A 13,866-nucleotide genomic window follows, 5' to 3' on the forward strand; every position below is an offset into this window, starting at 1 on the left:
CACCTGACGATCAAGGCCAGCTCTATTTATCTTGAACGTCGCTTGATTAATTCCTCTAAAACCAAAGCAGGTGTTCACCACATTTGTATAGGACTAAGGTTAATGATCAGTGATGAAATATGCAAGAATTGAGAGAGAAAATAGTAGAATTTTAAAAGATAACATTAAGTTTGTTATTATTTCACTCATTATTTCATTTCTTTTACAATAAGTAGAAACAGAATTTTAAAGAATGTGCCAGTGCTTGTAAATTTGATAGTAATTAGTTCTTTTTGTTTCTCACAGGACTCCCACATCAGATTACCAATGTATTCCATCATAAATATTTCAGAATGCTTATGAGAAAAAGAATAAAGCTAAATCAAGTCCAGAATGCTGAGACAAATTACTGCTGCATTTACAGAGTTCTCAACAATTCATCAAATTATACAACAGTCAGAGGAATATTTGTAGACACAAGGCCCATTTGAATCTTTAGGAAAAAGACTGGATATTGAAGAAATATGATCTTTATGTTAAACAAAAAGACCAGGTTAAGATTATTGATTGATAAAATTGTATCAAGTTAATACTATTCGACATAGGTAATTTGATAATAAACATTGGTGTTACTTTTGTGTTTTTAATATTTTACATATTTTTTTGTCTACAAACAGTTCATTAATAAAAAAAGGATGCGTAATTGAATGGGTTTTGATCTCATTGTTTTAGTTCTAATTCATCATGTCAATGACAATTAGATATTAAATACATGGAATTATTTGTCAGTGGCCTCTGATAAGAGAAGTGAAAAATTTGTTCCAATTATAATTAAGCAAGTATTCGCTATTGATTACTAAATATAATATTAATTCTGATAAATTCATGAAAAAGAAATAAAATGAATATAGGTACCTTTAAAAGGAATTCATTTAAAAATACGTTTTCAAGGACTCTGTTAACTTCTTTCAGCATCTTAATAAGGTTTTAGCTTAATAACAGGCCTGAGTAGCATAATGACCATTATTGGCCATAATCTCCTAATTTACTAAAATTGTTAATTAACCATGTAGGCATCTTCAAATTATTTTTTAATTTTAGATTATATCCTAATATCACTTACTCTAATATAAGCAAACTTATTTCTAGCTTTTGATCTCATTGTTTTAGTTCAAATCAATAATGTCAATGGCATTTACTCTAATATAAGCAAACTTATTTCCAGTTTTTAACACTGCTAGAGATAATTTTCCAAAACACAGTTATACCATACAAGAACACTACCATTTTTTGTTCTGCTCTGCAATTTATAAATAATAAGTCCGAACGTCCAAGACTACCATTCGATCAATGCTTTTCTACCATACAGTGACACCAGTAAACATTCATCACAAGTACACTTGGCTACCAAATTATTACGTCCCTACATTACTCAGATCATAATGTGATTTACCAAGGAACAGGCTATCAGTTTTACTTCCAGCGACAGAGACAGATGCTCTGTCTTAGTAAGAACATTTAATGAAGTTGTTCTGTAAGGACCTTATGTTAGAGCAGTTCAAGAAGACCGTACATTTTCCTGTCTCTTAGGGAGTAAAAAGTAATGGCCATGAATTTCTCCTCCCTGGTTCAAGCTCTTTTAATAGACAATAAAGATATCACGATTGACCATAAAATATTACTGCAAAACTTTTAAATATTCTCACAAATCTGTTCCTTCTATAACTTTATTTTGCCCTTAGAGCATCAGGAAAAAAATTCTCATTAGTCACAGCTAAAGTGTCTTTGTATAATTTGAACACCATTGCTACCCCCCCCCACTGTAAAAAAATAAACCTGGGACTACGTATAAAAATAATAGCAAGTGGTTACAAGTTTAAACTCATTATCTTTCTTAACATTTTATAGTTTTTTTTAAAGTAAAAATTTTTTAATTTCAAATTTTAAAAACATATAACCAAATGCTCTTGTTATTAATAAAGGACTTTGTTAAAAGTTAATTCTTCCATAGATTAATTTCAGGCATTTTTTTCCCTATTAGTTTGTCCATACAATTTGGCTGATAGGAGGAAAATGTTCTGAAGAGAACAGGTTAAATTAGATTTAGCGTAAATCTTCATACTACAAACAAAGTAGCCCATCAAAAATTATGGCACAATCTATTTTAATGTGACAAGTTCTTTTCACTGTGAAAAATGGATCTTAAATAATTAAACCTAAACATTAATTTCAGAAACACCTTATGAAGTCTTCAGTTCTATTAACATTTGACAGGTGAGACCATGCTACCTACCTAGCACAATTACAAGTTGTAAGGTATAAAAGAAGAGTAAGACATGATAACTAAATGTCTTTTTATTTTTCCTTTTGTGTGTGTTTCGTTCCTCAGTATTAGAAGCAGTAACATTAAAAGAGACTTTTATACCTTTAACAGCTGTATTCTCATTAAATATACTTGTGAGACAGCTCTTAATTCCTTTCACAGAAGAAGCACTGAAGTTAATTAAGGATGGAATTAGGGTCACACACAGCATAGTACCTTGCACACATAGTAGGCTATAGAGAGAAGGTCTGTCTTTATGAACTAAAATATTTCAGACTAATCACTTCAAACAAAGTCATGTGTAGGGGTAAAAAAGATAAAATATGTTTAGTAAAAGAATTTCCAAATTTACCAGAAAAACCAGTGGGATTATTCAATCTTTGCTTAATATACCACTGCATTTTATGTGCCTTCACTTCAGAAAGCTGATGGCAGGACAAGTGTGTTCTATTTATTTGTGTATACGTGGTATCTAAATAGTCTCTTGAATATGTCTTCAATAATTGGATGGATGATGGAGGTAGCGGGGGATGGAAGGATGGAGGAATGGATAGGGAAAAGAGCCTTCACAAAGTATTTGGTACTCATATTACAGCTCTTTAACATCTTAATATTCTTTTAAATTTCTGAAAATGTGGCTTAAATTTCGCTCCACTGTACTGCTACCAATATGTGATTCATAAATCATATGCTCTAAGTTTGAAATGATGGATTGTCTAATCAAACCTCCCAACCAGTGGAATAATTCTCTGCTGTAACCCTGTGAGAGTGTTAATCAGCTTCTGCCTGAACATCTCAAGAAATCCTTTGTCCCAGCAATGTTTTCATTTTTAAAAAATAAATATGCTTTGAAATACTTTTAAATTTACAGAACATTTGCTGGTATAATACAAAGAACTACCATTTCCATTCCTTCTTTTCTCTGTTTTCCCAATTGTCATAATTTCACCACATATATGTGCTCTATAACTAATCTCATCTATTTATCTATCTCTATTTCTTTCTCTCATATGTATGTATACATATATACATATTATAATTCATATTTTCTAATTGTGTGAGAGCAAGCTGCAAACATAATTTTATATCACTCTTAAATATTTCATTATTTATCTGTCTTTGTATCTATCCATCTGAAACCATGAGTTCATCCTGATATCTATAACCTCAATCCAAAACCTCAAGGTCCTTTGTCGTTTTTCTTTTCACAAATTTTATAATTACCTTTGACAAGAGTGAGATATCTGGCTCTTATTATCCTCAATATAATTACTATTTTTATTCATTTATTTATTCAGTAGTTACTTGCTCAATGTGATCAACCTTCCAACCACCAGGTCAGCTCCTCCACTCACTCCCTCTGCCTTTTCATCCTTTAATTTCCCCTCCCTCTCACTCCTCCCATACTCTTGGGTCTAGTAAGCATCATCTGGTGGGTCTCTTCTAGGCGCCTCCTTCTTCCTTTCATAGCTGTACAGTGGGCCCACTGCCAACTTCTCTACACCAAGATGGGAAGTGACAATGAGGAGAAAAGAGAAAATGAGAAAACTTTTCATGTTTCAAGAGGTATTAGGAAGCAATTCTAGAATCTGCCTTGTCAAAATGGTGCCCATCAGTTTTACTTCTACTCTTTTTCCTCACTGCAGCTTTGAAATATTTGAGGATTGATTGTATCTCTCATGAATTCCCTTTCTTAAACTAGACCTCCCATTTCTTTACTCATTCCTCTTGAACATAATTTCTAGGGCCTTTACCACTCTGAAGACATCCTCCAACATTTATTGATTGATTCCTTCAAATGTATTTTTCTCCTACACCTTTCACATGTGTGACTATCACTCAATGAGAAGGAAAAGCAATATATATAGAATGCCTACCTCAGGATGCTCTTAAATGTAGACGGAGTGATAGGTGACTGTCCTCTGCAAACTTTTTCTCTGCCACCTTGTCTACCAAATTAAAACTGATACTGTAAGTTCTATTGTTATAGTTCATTCCACTGACTATACTAATAAACAAATCTGGGTTTCAACTCAACACTGCCATCGATAACTGGATGTAATTACTAGACAGAGTAGGCCCATATATATCGTTAATTATTTTATTTGTGTGTGTTATTGCAAAATTCTTCTTAAAATACAAATATTTTTGAAAGGACTCTTTAAAATACTAATATATAACAAATAACTTGTTATGTGAATGATATTATTAGTTATTTGTACAGGAGACAATAAATAAAGCAGCATAAGAATATTAGTTACCTGGTAGATAATATTTATTTTTAAAAAATGGATCAAAAAAATAAAGCCTATATTTCAAAACCAAACATTTCCTACTTGACTTTCCACATAGAGTGAGTCCTTTATATAAACCCTGTCCCTTTGATTTAAAAAAAAAATTTTTGAGGCTATTACTTCTTTAGTTATACTATGCCACTAAATTTTAGAGCACAGTATAACAAAGTACAGAAGTAGAAGTATCAGTAATTTCTCAATAAGTACATAGAAGAATGGATATAAGTCTATGAGAATTAATAGAACAGATGATAATGACAAGGTCTAACTGTATTATCAGAATCATTTAAAAAAATAGAAAGTGTAAATAAGTTGGAATTGTTGTCTTAGTCAAGTCTGTAGATACTTACTATGTCAGTACTTTTCTTATTTTGTTTCCATTCGAGTTTTACAATGAAAACTGACCAAAAATATTTGTCTGTAGAAGCCACTAAAGGTGTAACTGGTAGAAATACTTTGTTCTGAAATTGTATGTTTTTACATAAAAACATTTGAGAATAGATAATATCAGTTGATACTGCTCCCTCTTTAGTCCAATCTTTCTTTTATTGAGAACGCAGAAAAAGTGCAAAGTGATAGGTAAAGCAGAACTAAAACATCATCTGAAAACGGAACTTCCTGAAGTTAGAATATAAGATAAAAAGAGGGGTCAGAAATCTTGATTCCTTTTCTGCATTTTATACACATACTTTATGTGACAATAAAATATTTATTTTTCTTTCAATTATAATTGCTTCTTATTTCTTTTTATCTTCACTTCACTACTTGTTTCTTGATATAATTGCTTGGCTCTTTGTTCACGATCCAGAATGTCTTTGGGGAACAGGTTTTTCTCAACAAATACAGCTTTCAAAGCTACAAAATGATGAAGAAAATGACATGTAAATTATACTTGGGAAGAGACTGAATTAAATTAAATAGTAGGGTAAAAATTCTCAAGTTTCACTTGTTTCTAAAAGCAAGTTTACTTGGAGAAAATTTCTCTTAAGCTTCTGCTAGCCCTTTGATTTCAATTTCAATTTTAACAGTTAGTTCTATTAATATATTTATATTATGATAGAGAGCTACCATTTAACAGTAGACTAAAGAAGATTGTTTTCCATTTTTGTTTTTCACTCTACTTAACAGCTATCAAGAACTCATAAAAATCCAAGAATAAATTATTCTGTATTGAAATAAGACAATTAGAATAATCAAAACACAGTTTGACTGTCTGCACGACTAAACAATCACATCTGCAATCACATTCTTATAAGGTACTTTGATCTGCAGGGATCTGTGACTTCAGAAAAAAAAACAAACAGCCAAATTATTCCCATGAGTGGTTATATTGTACATCAGTGAAAAGTAGGAGGAAACTGTGCCATATATTCAAAAAATAATTTTAACCTTATGCTTAATTTTATCCTTTCAACAACTGTTTATTGAATGTATGTTATGTACAACATTGTGTGCTCAGGGGCACAAACATGACTAAGTCACAGGGTTTCTTCCAACTGATAGAAAATAGAAGCAGTGCCTAAATGACCAAAATATCATGCACAATAGAATAAAGTTCTAAGAGAAAATATACAACATAAATTGTGGTTAAACATATAAAGAGATTATAAGAATATGTAGAAATCAGAGGAAAAACTTAAGGAAACAGATGTTATCTGAGGGGATGAAGTCCAGGTAGAATTTTAATTGATAATAAGGAGCATGGAGGTGAGGAAGGGTTACAAAAGGGGAAAGGAAATACCAACTAGAGGGAACAGAATGAATAAAAGTATGGAGAAACGAGGACTACTATTCGGATAATCAAAAAATTTAGTACAACTTAACAGAAGTGTAAAATATATGAAGGAGATGACAGTAGAATAAGGTTGGAGTTGGACTAAGGAGGACTTTAAATGCCAAGCCAAGGAATTTGAAATAAAGAAACTACATAAACATTGAACAACTTCACAATATAGTGGCATTTTTACATATTTAAATTGAAAAAAAAAAAAGAAACTCCATGTCCCATACAGTCATGACTATATAAGTCAATATCTTTCCCCTTTTTTTCTTGGATATTATACAAGAACAACCAGGAAAATGAGGGGAAATAACTCTGAAAACAAATTTCACATGCAGCAAAACCCAAAGATAGATCTAACCGACAGCCTACAAAATATGGAGGGCAGCTAAACAGCTGAGATTTTGAGGCAGAAGTTATGCAATATAAAGTGATGAGAATGCACAGTGTAAGGCCAACAGCAGCAGCAGCATCTCAGAAAGTGCTAGCAAAAAGATACTCACAAAAGGTGAGAGGCTCAGCCTGTAGTACAAATGCTTTATGCATATAAACAGAGGTGAACAAGGCTGGAAGTAAAAACTCCCCTCCTCCTCCTTTGGTTCAGATAAATAGATGAAGCAGGGCTACGTAAAGAATTATACCCATGAGCCATTTTTTGCTAAAAGCAGTCTGCTCCTGTGGGTTGTAAAACTCGAAGGCCACACTGATCACATATCATAAGCTTTCACCCATGGACTGACTACAAATTTCAGGTCTAAGAAAAGCCAACTCATTACAAGCTCATTAATTAAAAGAAGGAATTATAAAAATAAACTGTCATACCATGGACACAAAGGTATTATAGGCAAAATTAAAAACAAAACAAAACAAATTTTTAAAAGGGCAGCAAAATTAATCCACACATGGAGAACTAGCAAAAAAATGTTGCCATTGGATAGATAAATATTGTTACTGAGCACTTTGCTACGAATTAAATTTTGAAACTTGAAAAAGCACTTGCCTCTGTGAAGGATGATCACAGAGCAGAAAGGAAAGAACTCAGGGAAGAGACTAAGACACAAAGGAATGGATCAAATATGAGCTGGCAGAACTCAAGAAAATATAGGAAAAATTATCACAAGTGAACATAGATGTAATGCGAAACTTAGAGCATACAAATGAGAAAAACAAATATAATTGATAAAATGAAAATTAAAAAGAGAACAAATTAGAAGGAAATGGTATATAAAGAAAAAATAAATCTAATATTAATGGGATGAGTTCTTAAGAAAGAAAATCAAAGCCCAAGAAATATTTTAAAGTATTATGGAATAAAACGTTGCTTAAGTAGGAGACAACTTAACATATATAGAAAGGACACACAGTTGTCCTTTGGTATCCACAGGGGACTGGATCCAGGACCCTGTTCAAGTCTCTTATATAAAATGCGTGGTATTTGAATATAACCTGCATACATCGTCTCATATACTTTAAATAATCTCTGGATTGCTTCTAATACCTAATAGAATGTAGATGTTATATAAAGAGTTGTGATAACATATTGTTCATGGAATAATAACAAGAAAAAAAGTCTATGTGTGTTCAGTACAGGCTCAACCATCATAGGCCTAACTACATAGTACATGTCAGCAACAACATAACATTCTCTTTTGAATATTTTCAATCTGAGGTTGGTTGAATTTGGTAATGCAAAGGTCACGAATATGGAGGGCCAACTGTTCTGTGTTCCAGAAATAATAGGCTCAGAGTAGTCAAAACCAAGGCATAGCCTTGTAATGTTATTAGACTTTAAAAATAAAGACAGAATCATTTGGCAGACAGACAAAATGATCAAGTCACTTAAAAGGAGAGAAATACAGTCAGCATCAAATATTTTCATACTAATGAGCAATACCAGAAGATTGTAGAGCAATAGCAACAAGGTAATCACGGCAGGAACGTGTGAGTTACAGATGTTGTAAACATCCAAGCTGTGCCTCAAATCTAAAAATGACAAATAGTTTCAACATGCAGGGAATTTATGAACTACTGTTCCCAAGGGTCCTTTGTAAGAAAATTGCTACAAAAAAAACCCTGAGAAATAACTGAGGAAAACTTGAAAAAAGATTCGGTAGTGAGCACTGAATACATTTAACTGTAGAAGTAAGAGTAAAACAATGGGGAATTAAGATGACAAAATAGAAGGTAAATGACAATGCTTGACAATACGGAAATGATACTTAAATGAAATTAAAAATTGGGAGGCTAAGGAAGAACATACTTCATTCATAGTGAGTCAGCAATACCTAAGAGACAAAGGACATAATCAAGTCGAGTAATAGCACTACAAAAACATTTAACAAAATAAAAGCAAGCACAGAGAAAGATCATATTGAATAAGATTGAGTTGTGGAAGAGGGGGAGGCAAATGAAGAAACATGCTCATTCCATCATCACTCCGCATGGATCTAATATTTACTGTCTGAGAGAAATAAAGGGCTAGAAGAATTCTATCAACCTATGATTATAAAGTTATCACTAGAACAAGCATATAATGACGTTGCAAATTAAAAAAAGTTAAAGATCCAACAAAAAAACAGAAAATATGTAAATAAAAAGCATAAAAGAGTGTGAGAAACACAAAACCGAAATGTCTAACATGTCAATAAAGGTAAATGTGTGCAATTTCATGATTTAAGAAGAAAAAAATTTTTTTAGTTTGATCAAAAGCAAAACCTAACCCATAACTAAAATAATGATTCAGAAAATTTGAAATAGAAGAATTGGAAAAGTATACTAGGCAAATGAAAACCAAAAAAAACCAAAAAAAAAAAAAACCAAAAAAAAAAAAAACAGAGCTCAAAATCTAAAATCTTAAGTGCACACAGAAACTCTCAAAGGATACACAGAAACGAGTAATCATGGTTGCAAGAAATAGGTGACAGTGGAAACTGGACAGCTTGGCATCACGAAAGGGAAATGTCTCACTAATTTTTTAAGTGTTCAAATATTTGAACCATGTGAATATGTTCTATTTTTTAGCAAGCATGAATAAACCTGGAACTACCTCATAAGTGAAACTACAAATAGAAACATTCTCAATTTGTCTAATACCACAGTAAGAGATAATGTGGGTTCCTGTGCATTAGCAGCTGATCCTGTCCCATCCAACTGCGGACAGGCACCTCAGAACCACGAGGCATTCTGAGTGCCTGAACGCTCTCTCCTGAAAGTCACTGTGGGAGCTGAACCGTTACTTCTGAAATAAACTCTAGCTGTTTTTACTGCTTTGTCTTTAAATTAGACAAATAGTTTCAATGCAATTAACCAATTTTCGGCACAATTAAACCAATAACTAACTGGTAGGCCTTTGTAAGATCTTGAGAAAGACCATCTTCCTGGGATAATTTTTTGTTGTTGTTGTTGTTTTAGTTAGAAAATAGATGCTAAAAAATTCCAATGCAGGGGTGGGTCCCTGTTTTCTGAGCTTGAAGCTTACAGTTTTGAAATATATCTTTAAGAAAAAGAATATAAAATTATAAATATAACATAATTCATAAAAGTGCCTATTTATTTAGAATGGGGAGAAAAATCTCAACCAATCACATCCTCTCACTATTAAAAAGAACAACATCTGCCAGGTCAATGGCTAAATGTTTTCATACGATGATATGAATGAGTCTGCAATGGATTATGATACATGTAAGAAACCATTAACCACTTATTGAGTTGATTTAAGATTATTTTTAAAATGTCTTTAACCTTGCTCTGATGATTTGTTTTCTTGATGTATTAACTCAGCAAGTCTAAAGTCCTCAGTTACTCAATCAAACACTAATCTAGGTGTTGCTCCGAAGGGATTTTGCAGATGTAATTAAAGTCCCTAATTGATGGACTTTAAGAAAGAAATTATCCTGAATAATCTAGGTGAGCCAGATTTAATCAGTCGGAAGACCTAAAGAGCAGGGATCCCTAGGAGAGGGAGGAAATTCTGCCACTGGACAACAGTGTCTGCCTTTGCCTGTGGAGTCCCCCACTCCTCCTTTCCTGACTGCCCATGGACAACTGCTTCAGCCCGTGCCCAGCCTGTCCATGATCTTCCCTTCCTGACTCAGCCCTACTCCTTTGAACTTACTCAACCAGCCCTCGCAATCGCATAAACCAATTCCTTGGCGTACATTTCAACACATGGTTCTGCTGGTTCTGATTCCCAGAACCCTGACTGACCTACTTGCCATGAAATATATTGCTTACTACAGAACAACTCAGTGTAAAGTGTTCTATGAGGCAAATAGACTGGTTTGTCAAGTTTCCTGTGGTTTATGACAGGAATGTGTTAGATAGGCCTTGTAAAGACAGTTTATGCTTATTTAAATAAACAGCTTATCTTAAAGCACTCTCAAGTTCCCACAGAGGTGCTAACATGGGAACCTAGAGTCTCACACTGCTTGCTTTCGGGCCCCACAACTTACTAAGAATCTCTGAGAGTAGTTCTCTTAAAAGGATTAGCAATAACAATGTATATAAATTCTTGGGGTCACATCCCTTCTTCAAACCCTCTAGAGGCTTCCCTTCATGCTTAAACCAGGCTACAGGGCCCCACGTGGCCTGATCCCAAACTCCCCCCAAACTCATCTTGTACCAGTCTCCATATCTCACTCACCTTCAGCAAAGCTGACCTTTCCTTCCCTCAAACATGTCAACCTTATTCCCACCTCAGTAGCTTTACACTTCTGTGCCCTGTTCTTGGAATATTTGGTCCCCAATTCTTTGGGGGTCTGCTTCCTTCTTTCAGGATTCAGCTCACAAACTCAGAGAGACAAGCACTGATGCTCCCATACCACATCTTATCACATTATCATCTTTATTTTCTTCATTCCTCTTATCATATCACTATCCAACTACATTTAGTTACTTATTCATTGTCTATCTCTTCCTCAGGTGGTAAATTAAATGAGAGCAAAGACTTTGTCTACTCCATATGCCCCTAGCACCTAGCATTGTGTCTGGTACATGAAAGGTGCAACAAATATATTCGTTGAACGAATGAACAAATAAATGAAGAACCTCCAGGTGGGGCTCGGTACTCTAACTTTAGAATTCTTGAATTCCAGAGACCTGAGGGCTAGCTAACTGTGATACAAAGGTGGTCCTCTGTGTCATGCATACCTTTACCACAACCCCTGCTTTGACATTCAACATCTCACATTATTACTAACCATTTACATTCGCTATTTCCTACCTGGAAAAATACGACATTTATATATTCATCACTTCATTTGATAGTTGGATGCATGACGAGATATGTCACAATGTTTTTTTAAAAAAATGAAAATATAAGATGTTGTGGTTATAAGCTACTAAAACATTTTCACTGAAATAAAATGACTCAAGTGGTTTTAATGAAGCAAAGTTAGTCCTTGGTCATCTGATCCTTCTCTTGCCCCGGACTGGCCACTATCAGATGAGCAATAGTGGCAAACCTCACAAAGGCAGCCTGGAAAGAAGGGACTTGCTGACTATGTTAATATAGCACTGCAGTGACCAGCTATTGTTAGTTTTATGAGTGTACGGAATTCTGAAGACCTCTCTAATTCAAGTCCCCCATCTTATTCTAGTCCTCTAGATAAGTGCTTCTCAAACTTTAATATGCATTAAAAAATCACCTAGAAATCTTTGTTAAAATGCAGGTTGTGATCAATAGATGAGACTTGAGGCCTGTGATGCGACATGTCTACCACGCTTCTGGGCGATGCCCATGCTGATACCCACAGCCCTCATTTTTACATCAAGGCTCGAATTCTAAAACTAGACGCTAGACTAGGATCGCTCAGCTGTCATTAAACATTAGCAACCATTTAGTAACAGGTAACAGAGCAACAGCCTAGTGAAGATTAATCAAAATGCTGTCATAATCTTCATATGACTCCTAAATAATTATTTGGGACCTGTCTAGTCTTTTTTTTTTTTTACAGCATTTTTATGTTTACAACAAAATCAAAAGGCAGTTACAAAGATTTCTCATATACCCCCTGCTCCCACACATGAATAACCTCTGCCGCTGTCAACATTTTTACCAGTAACGAATCTACATTGATGCATCTTAATTATCCCAAGTACATAGTTTACCTGAGGGTTCACTCTTGGTGTTGTACATTTCTTTGGTTTTGGACAAAAGGGTAATGATATACATCTCTTATCATATTATCATACAGAATATTTTCACTGTCCTAAACAATTCTCTGTGCTCCTCTTATTCATCTCTTTTCCCCCAATAGCAGCCACTAATATTTTTATTGTCTCCATAGTTTTGCCTTTTCCAGAATGTCATATAGTTGGAATTATACATTCTGTATGCTTTCAGATTGGCTTTTTTTTCACTTAGTCATTTGATTCCTCTGTGTCTTTTCCTAGCTTGATAATGCTTTTTTTTTTTTTTAATGTCGAATAGTATTTTATTGTCTGGATGTACCACAGTTTGTTTATCCATCACCAAGATGAAGGACATCTTGGTTGCTTCCAAGTTTTGGTAATTATGAATAAAGTTGCTCTAAACATCCATGTGCAGGCTTTGTGTGGACATAAGTTTTCAGTTCCTTCGGGTAGAAACCAAGGAGCATAATTACTAGACTGTATGATTAGAATACGTTTTGTTTTATTAGAAACCACCAAACTGTTTTCCACAGTGGCTGTATAATTTTTCATTCCCACCGGCAATGCATGAGAGTCCCTATTGCTCCATATCCTTGCCAGCACTTGGTGTTGTCGGTATCCCAGGTTTTGACCATTCTAACAGGTGTGGGGTGGTACAATTTGGAGCATCTGTCAAACTTTTAAAAAATGTTTTTCACATATGAATGACTTCTCTTTTGTGTGACCCAAATTTTGGTGGGTGTGTGTGACTTTCGAGATGATTTGGTGTTATCACGTAAGCACATATATAATAATAGGAAAAATTTTTACATCTAAAATGTCTCTTGAGTTTTGTGCTCATTATGGATCTTTAGTTATTTAAAATTTCCTGGAGTCACTCATATGTAGCATCTCTCATTTCTTACTTAAAATGAATATATCTGTAAATGTTTTGTTCATAAGCTTTAGTCATTTGTTCAAATAAGTTTTTTATAATATCGTCGATTCTTTTTCTTTACTGGTACTGGATTTAAGATTATATTCTAAAGCAAAGCTATATTAAACTAGAATTTTTAAAAATTTTATCTGTAAATGTTTTCACCTGTAGTTTAAGAACTAAGAGAGAAATTTTGTTTCAATGGAAAACTATGTATTATCTCTAGCATACCCATCCAGGTGGTCAGATTCATAGCTTAGTTCACCATTTTTGAACTATTTTGTCCTCTTTTTGTAAACTGCAAGTCACCAATGGTTATGTGGTCTCACAGAGTCTTATCTGTCTCATTCAATAGATTTTCAATTGACTCCCTCCTCTTCTTTGGAAATAACCCGTTTGGGATCCTACCTGAAAATTAGATTGGAAAATGCCTACCTTGCAC

At 33.9% G+C, this 13,866-nt stretch overlaps 1 protein-coding gene across 5 annotated transcripts in view; it reads right to left on the minus strand.

Annotated features, from left to right (window-relative positions):
* Positions 1–4: 4 nt before the first annotated feature.
* The window catches only part of WDR49 (WD repeat domain 49), a 118,661-nt gene continuing 104,799 nt past the window's right edge, over positions 5–13,866 (minus strand). For 2 of the 5 annotated variants that reach the window (XM_016148155.2, XM_016148156.2), the window contains one exon: positions 3,342–5,451. In XM_016148155.2, coding sequence (XP_016003641.2) covers positions 5,321–5,451 — 131 coding nt within the window. In that variant the 3' untranslated portion in view covers positions 3,342–5,320. Of the gene's footprint in view, positions 94–3,341; positions 5,452–13,866 lie in introns of those variants that run through there. The other 3 variants (XM_016148153.2, XM_016148154.2, XR_001597311.2) reach the window with 2 other exon arrangements.

The sequence above is a fragment of the Rousettus aegyptiacus genome, unplaced genomic scaffold (genome assembly GCF_014176215.1).
Source record: "Rousettus aegyptiacus isolate mRouAeg1 unplaced genomic scaffold, mRouAeg1.p scaffold_m13_p_4, whole genome shotgun sequence".
Classification (NCBI taxonomy): Eukaryota; Metazoa; Chordata; class Mammalia; order Chiroptera; family Pteropodidae; genus Rousettus; species Rousettus aegyptiacus.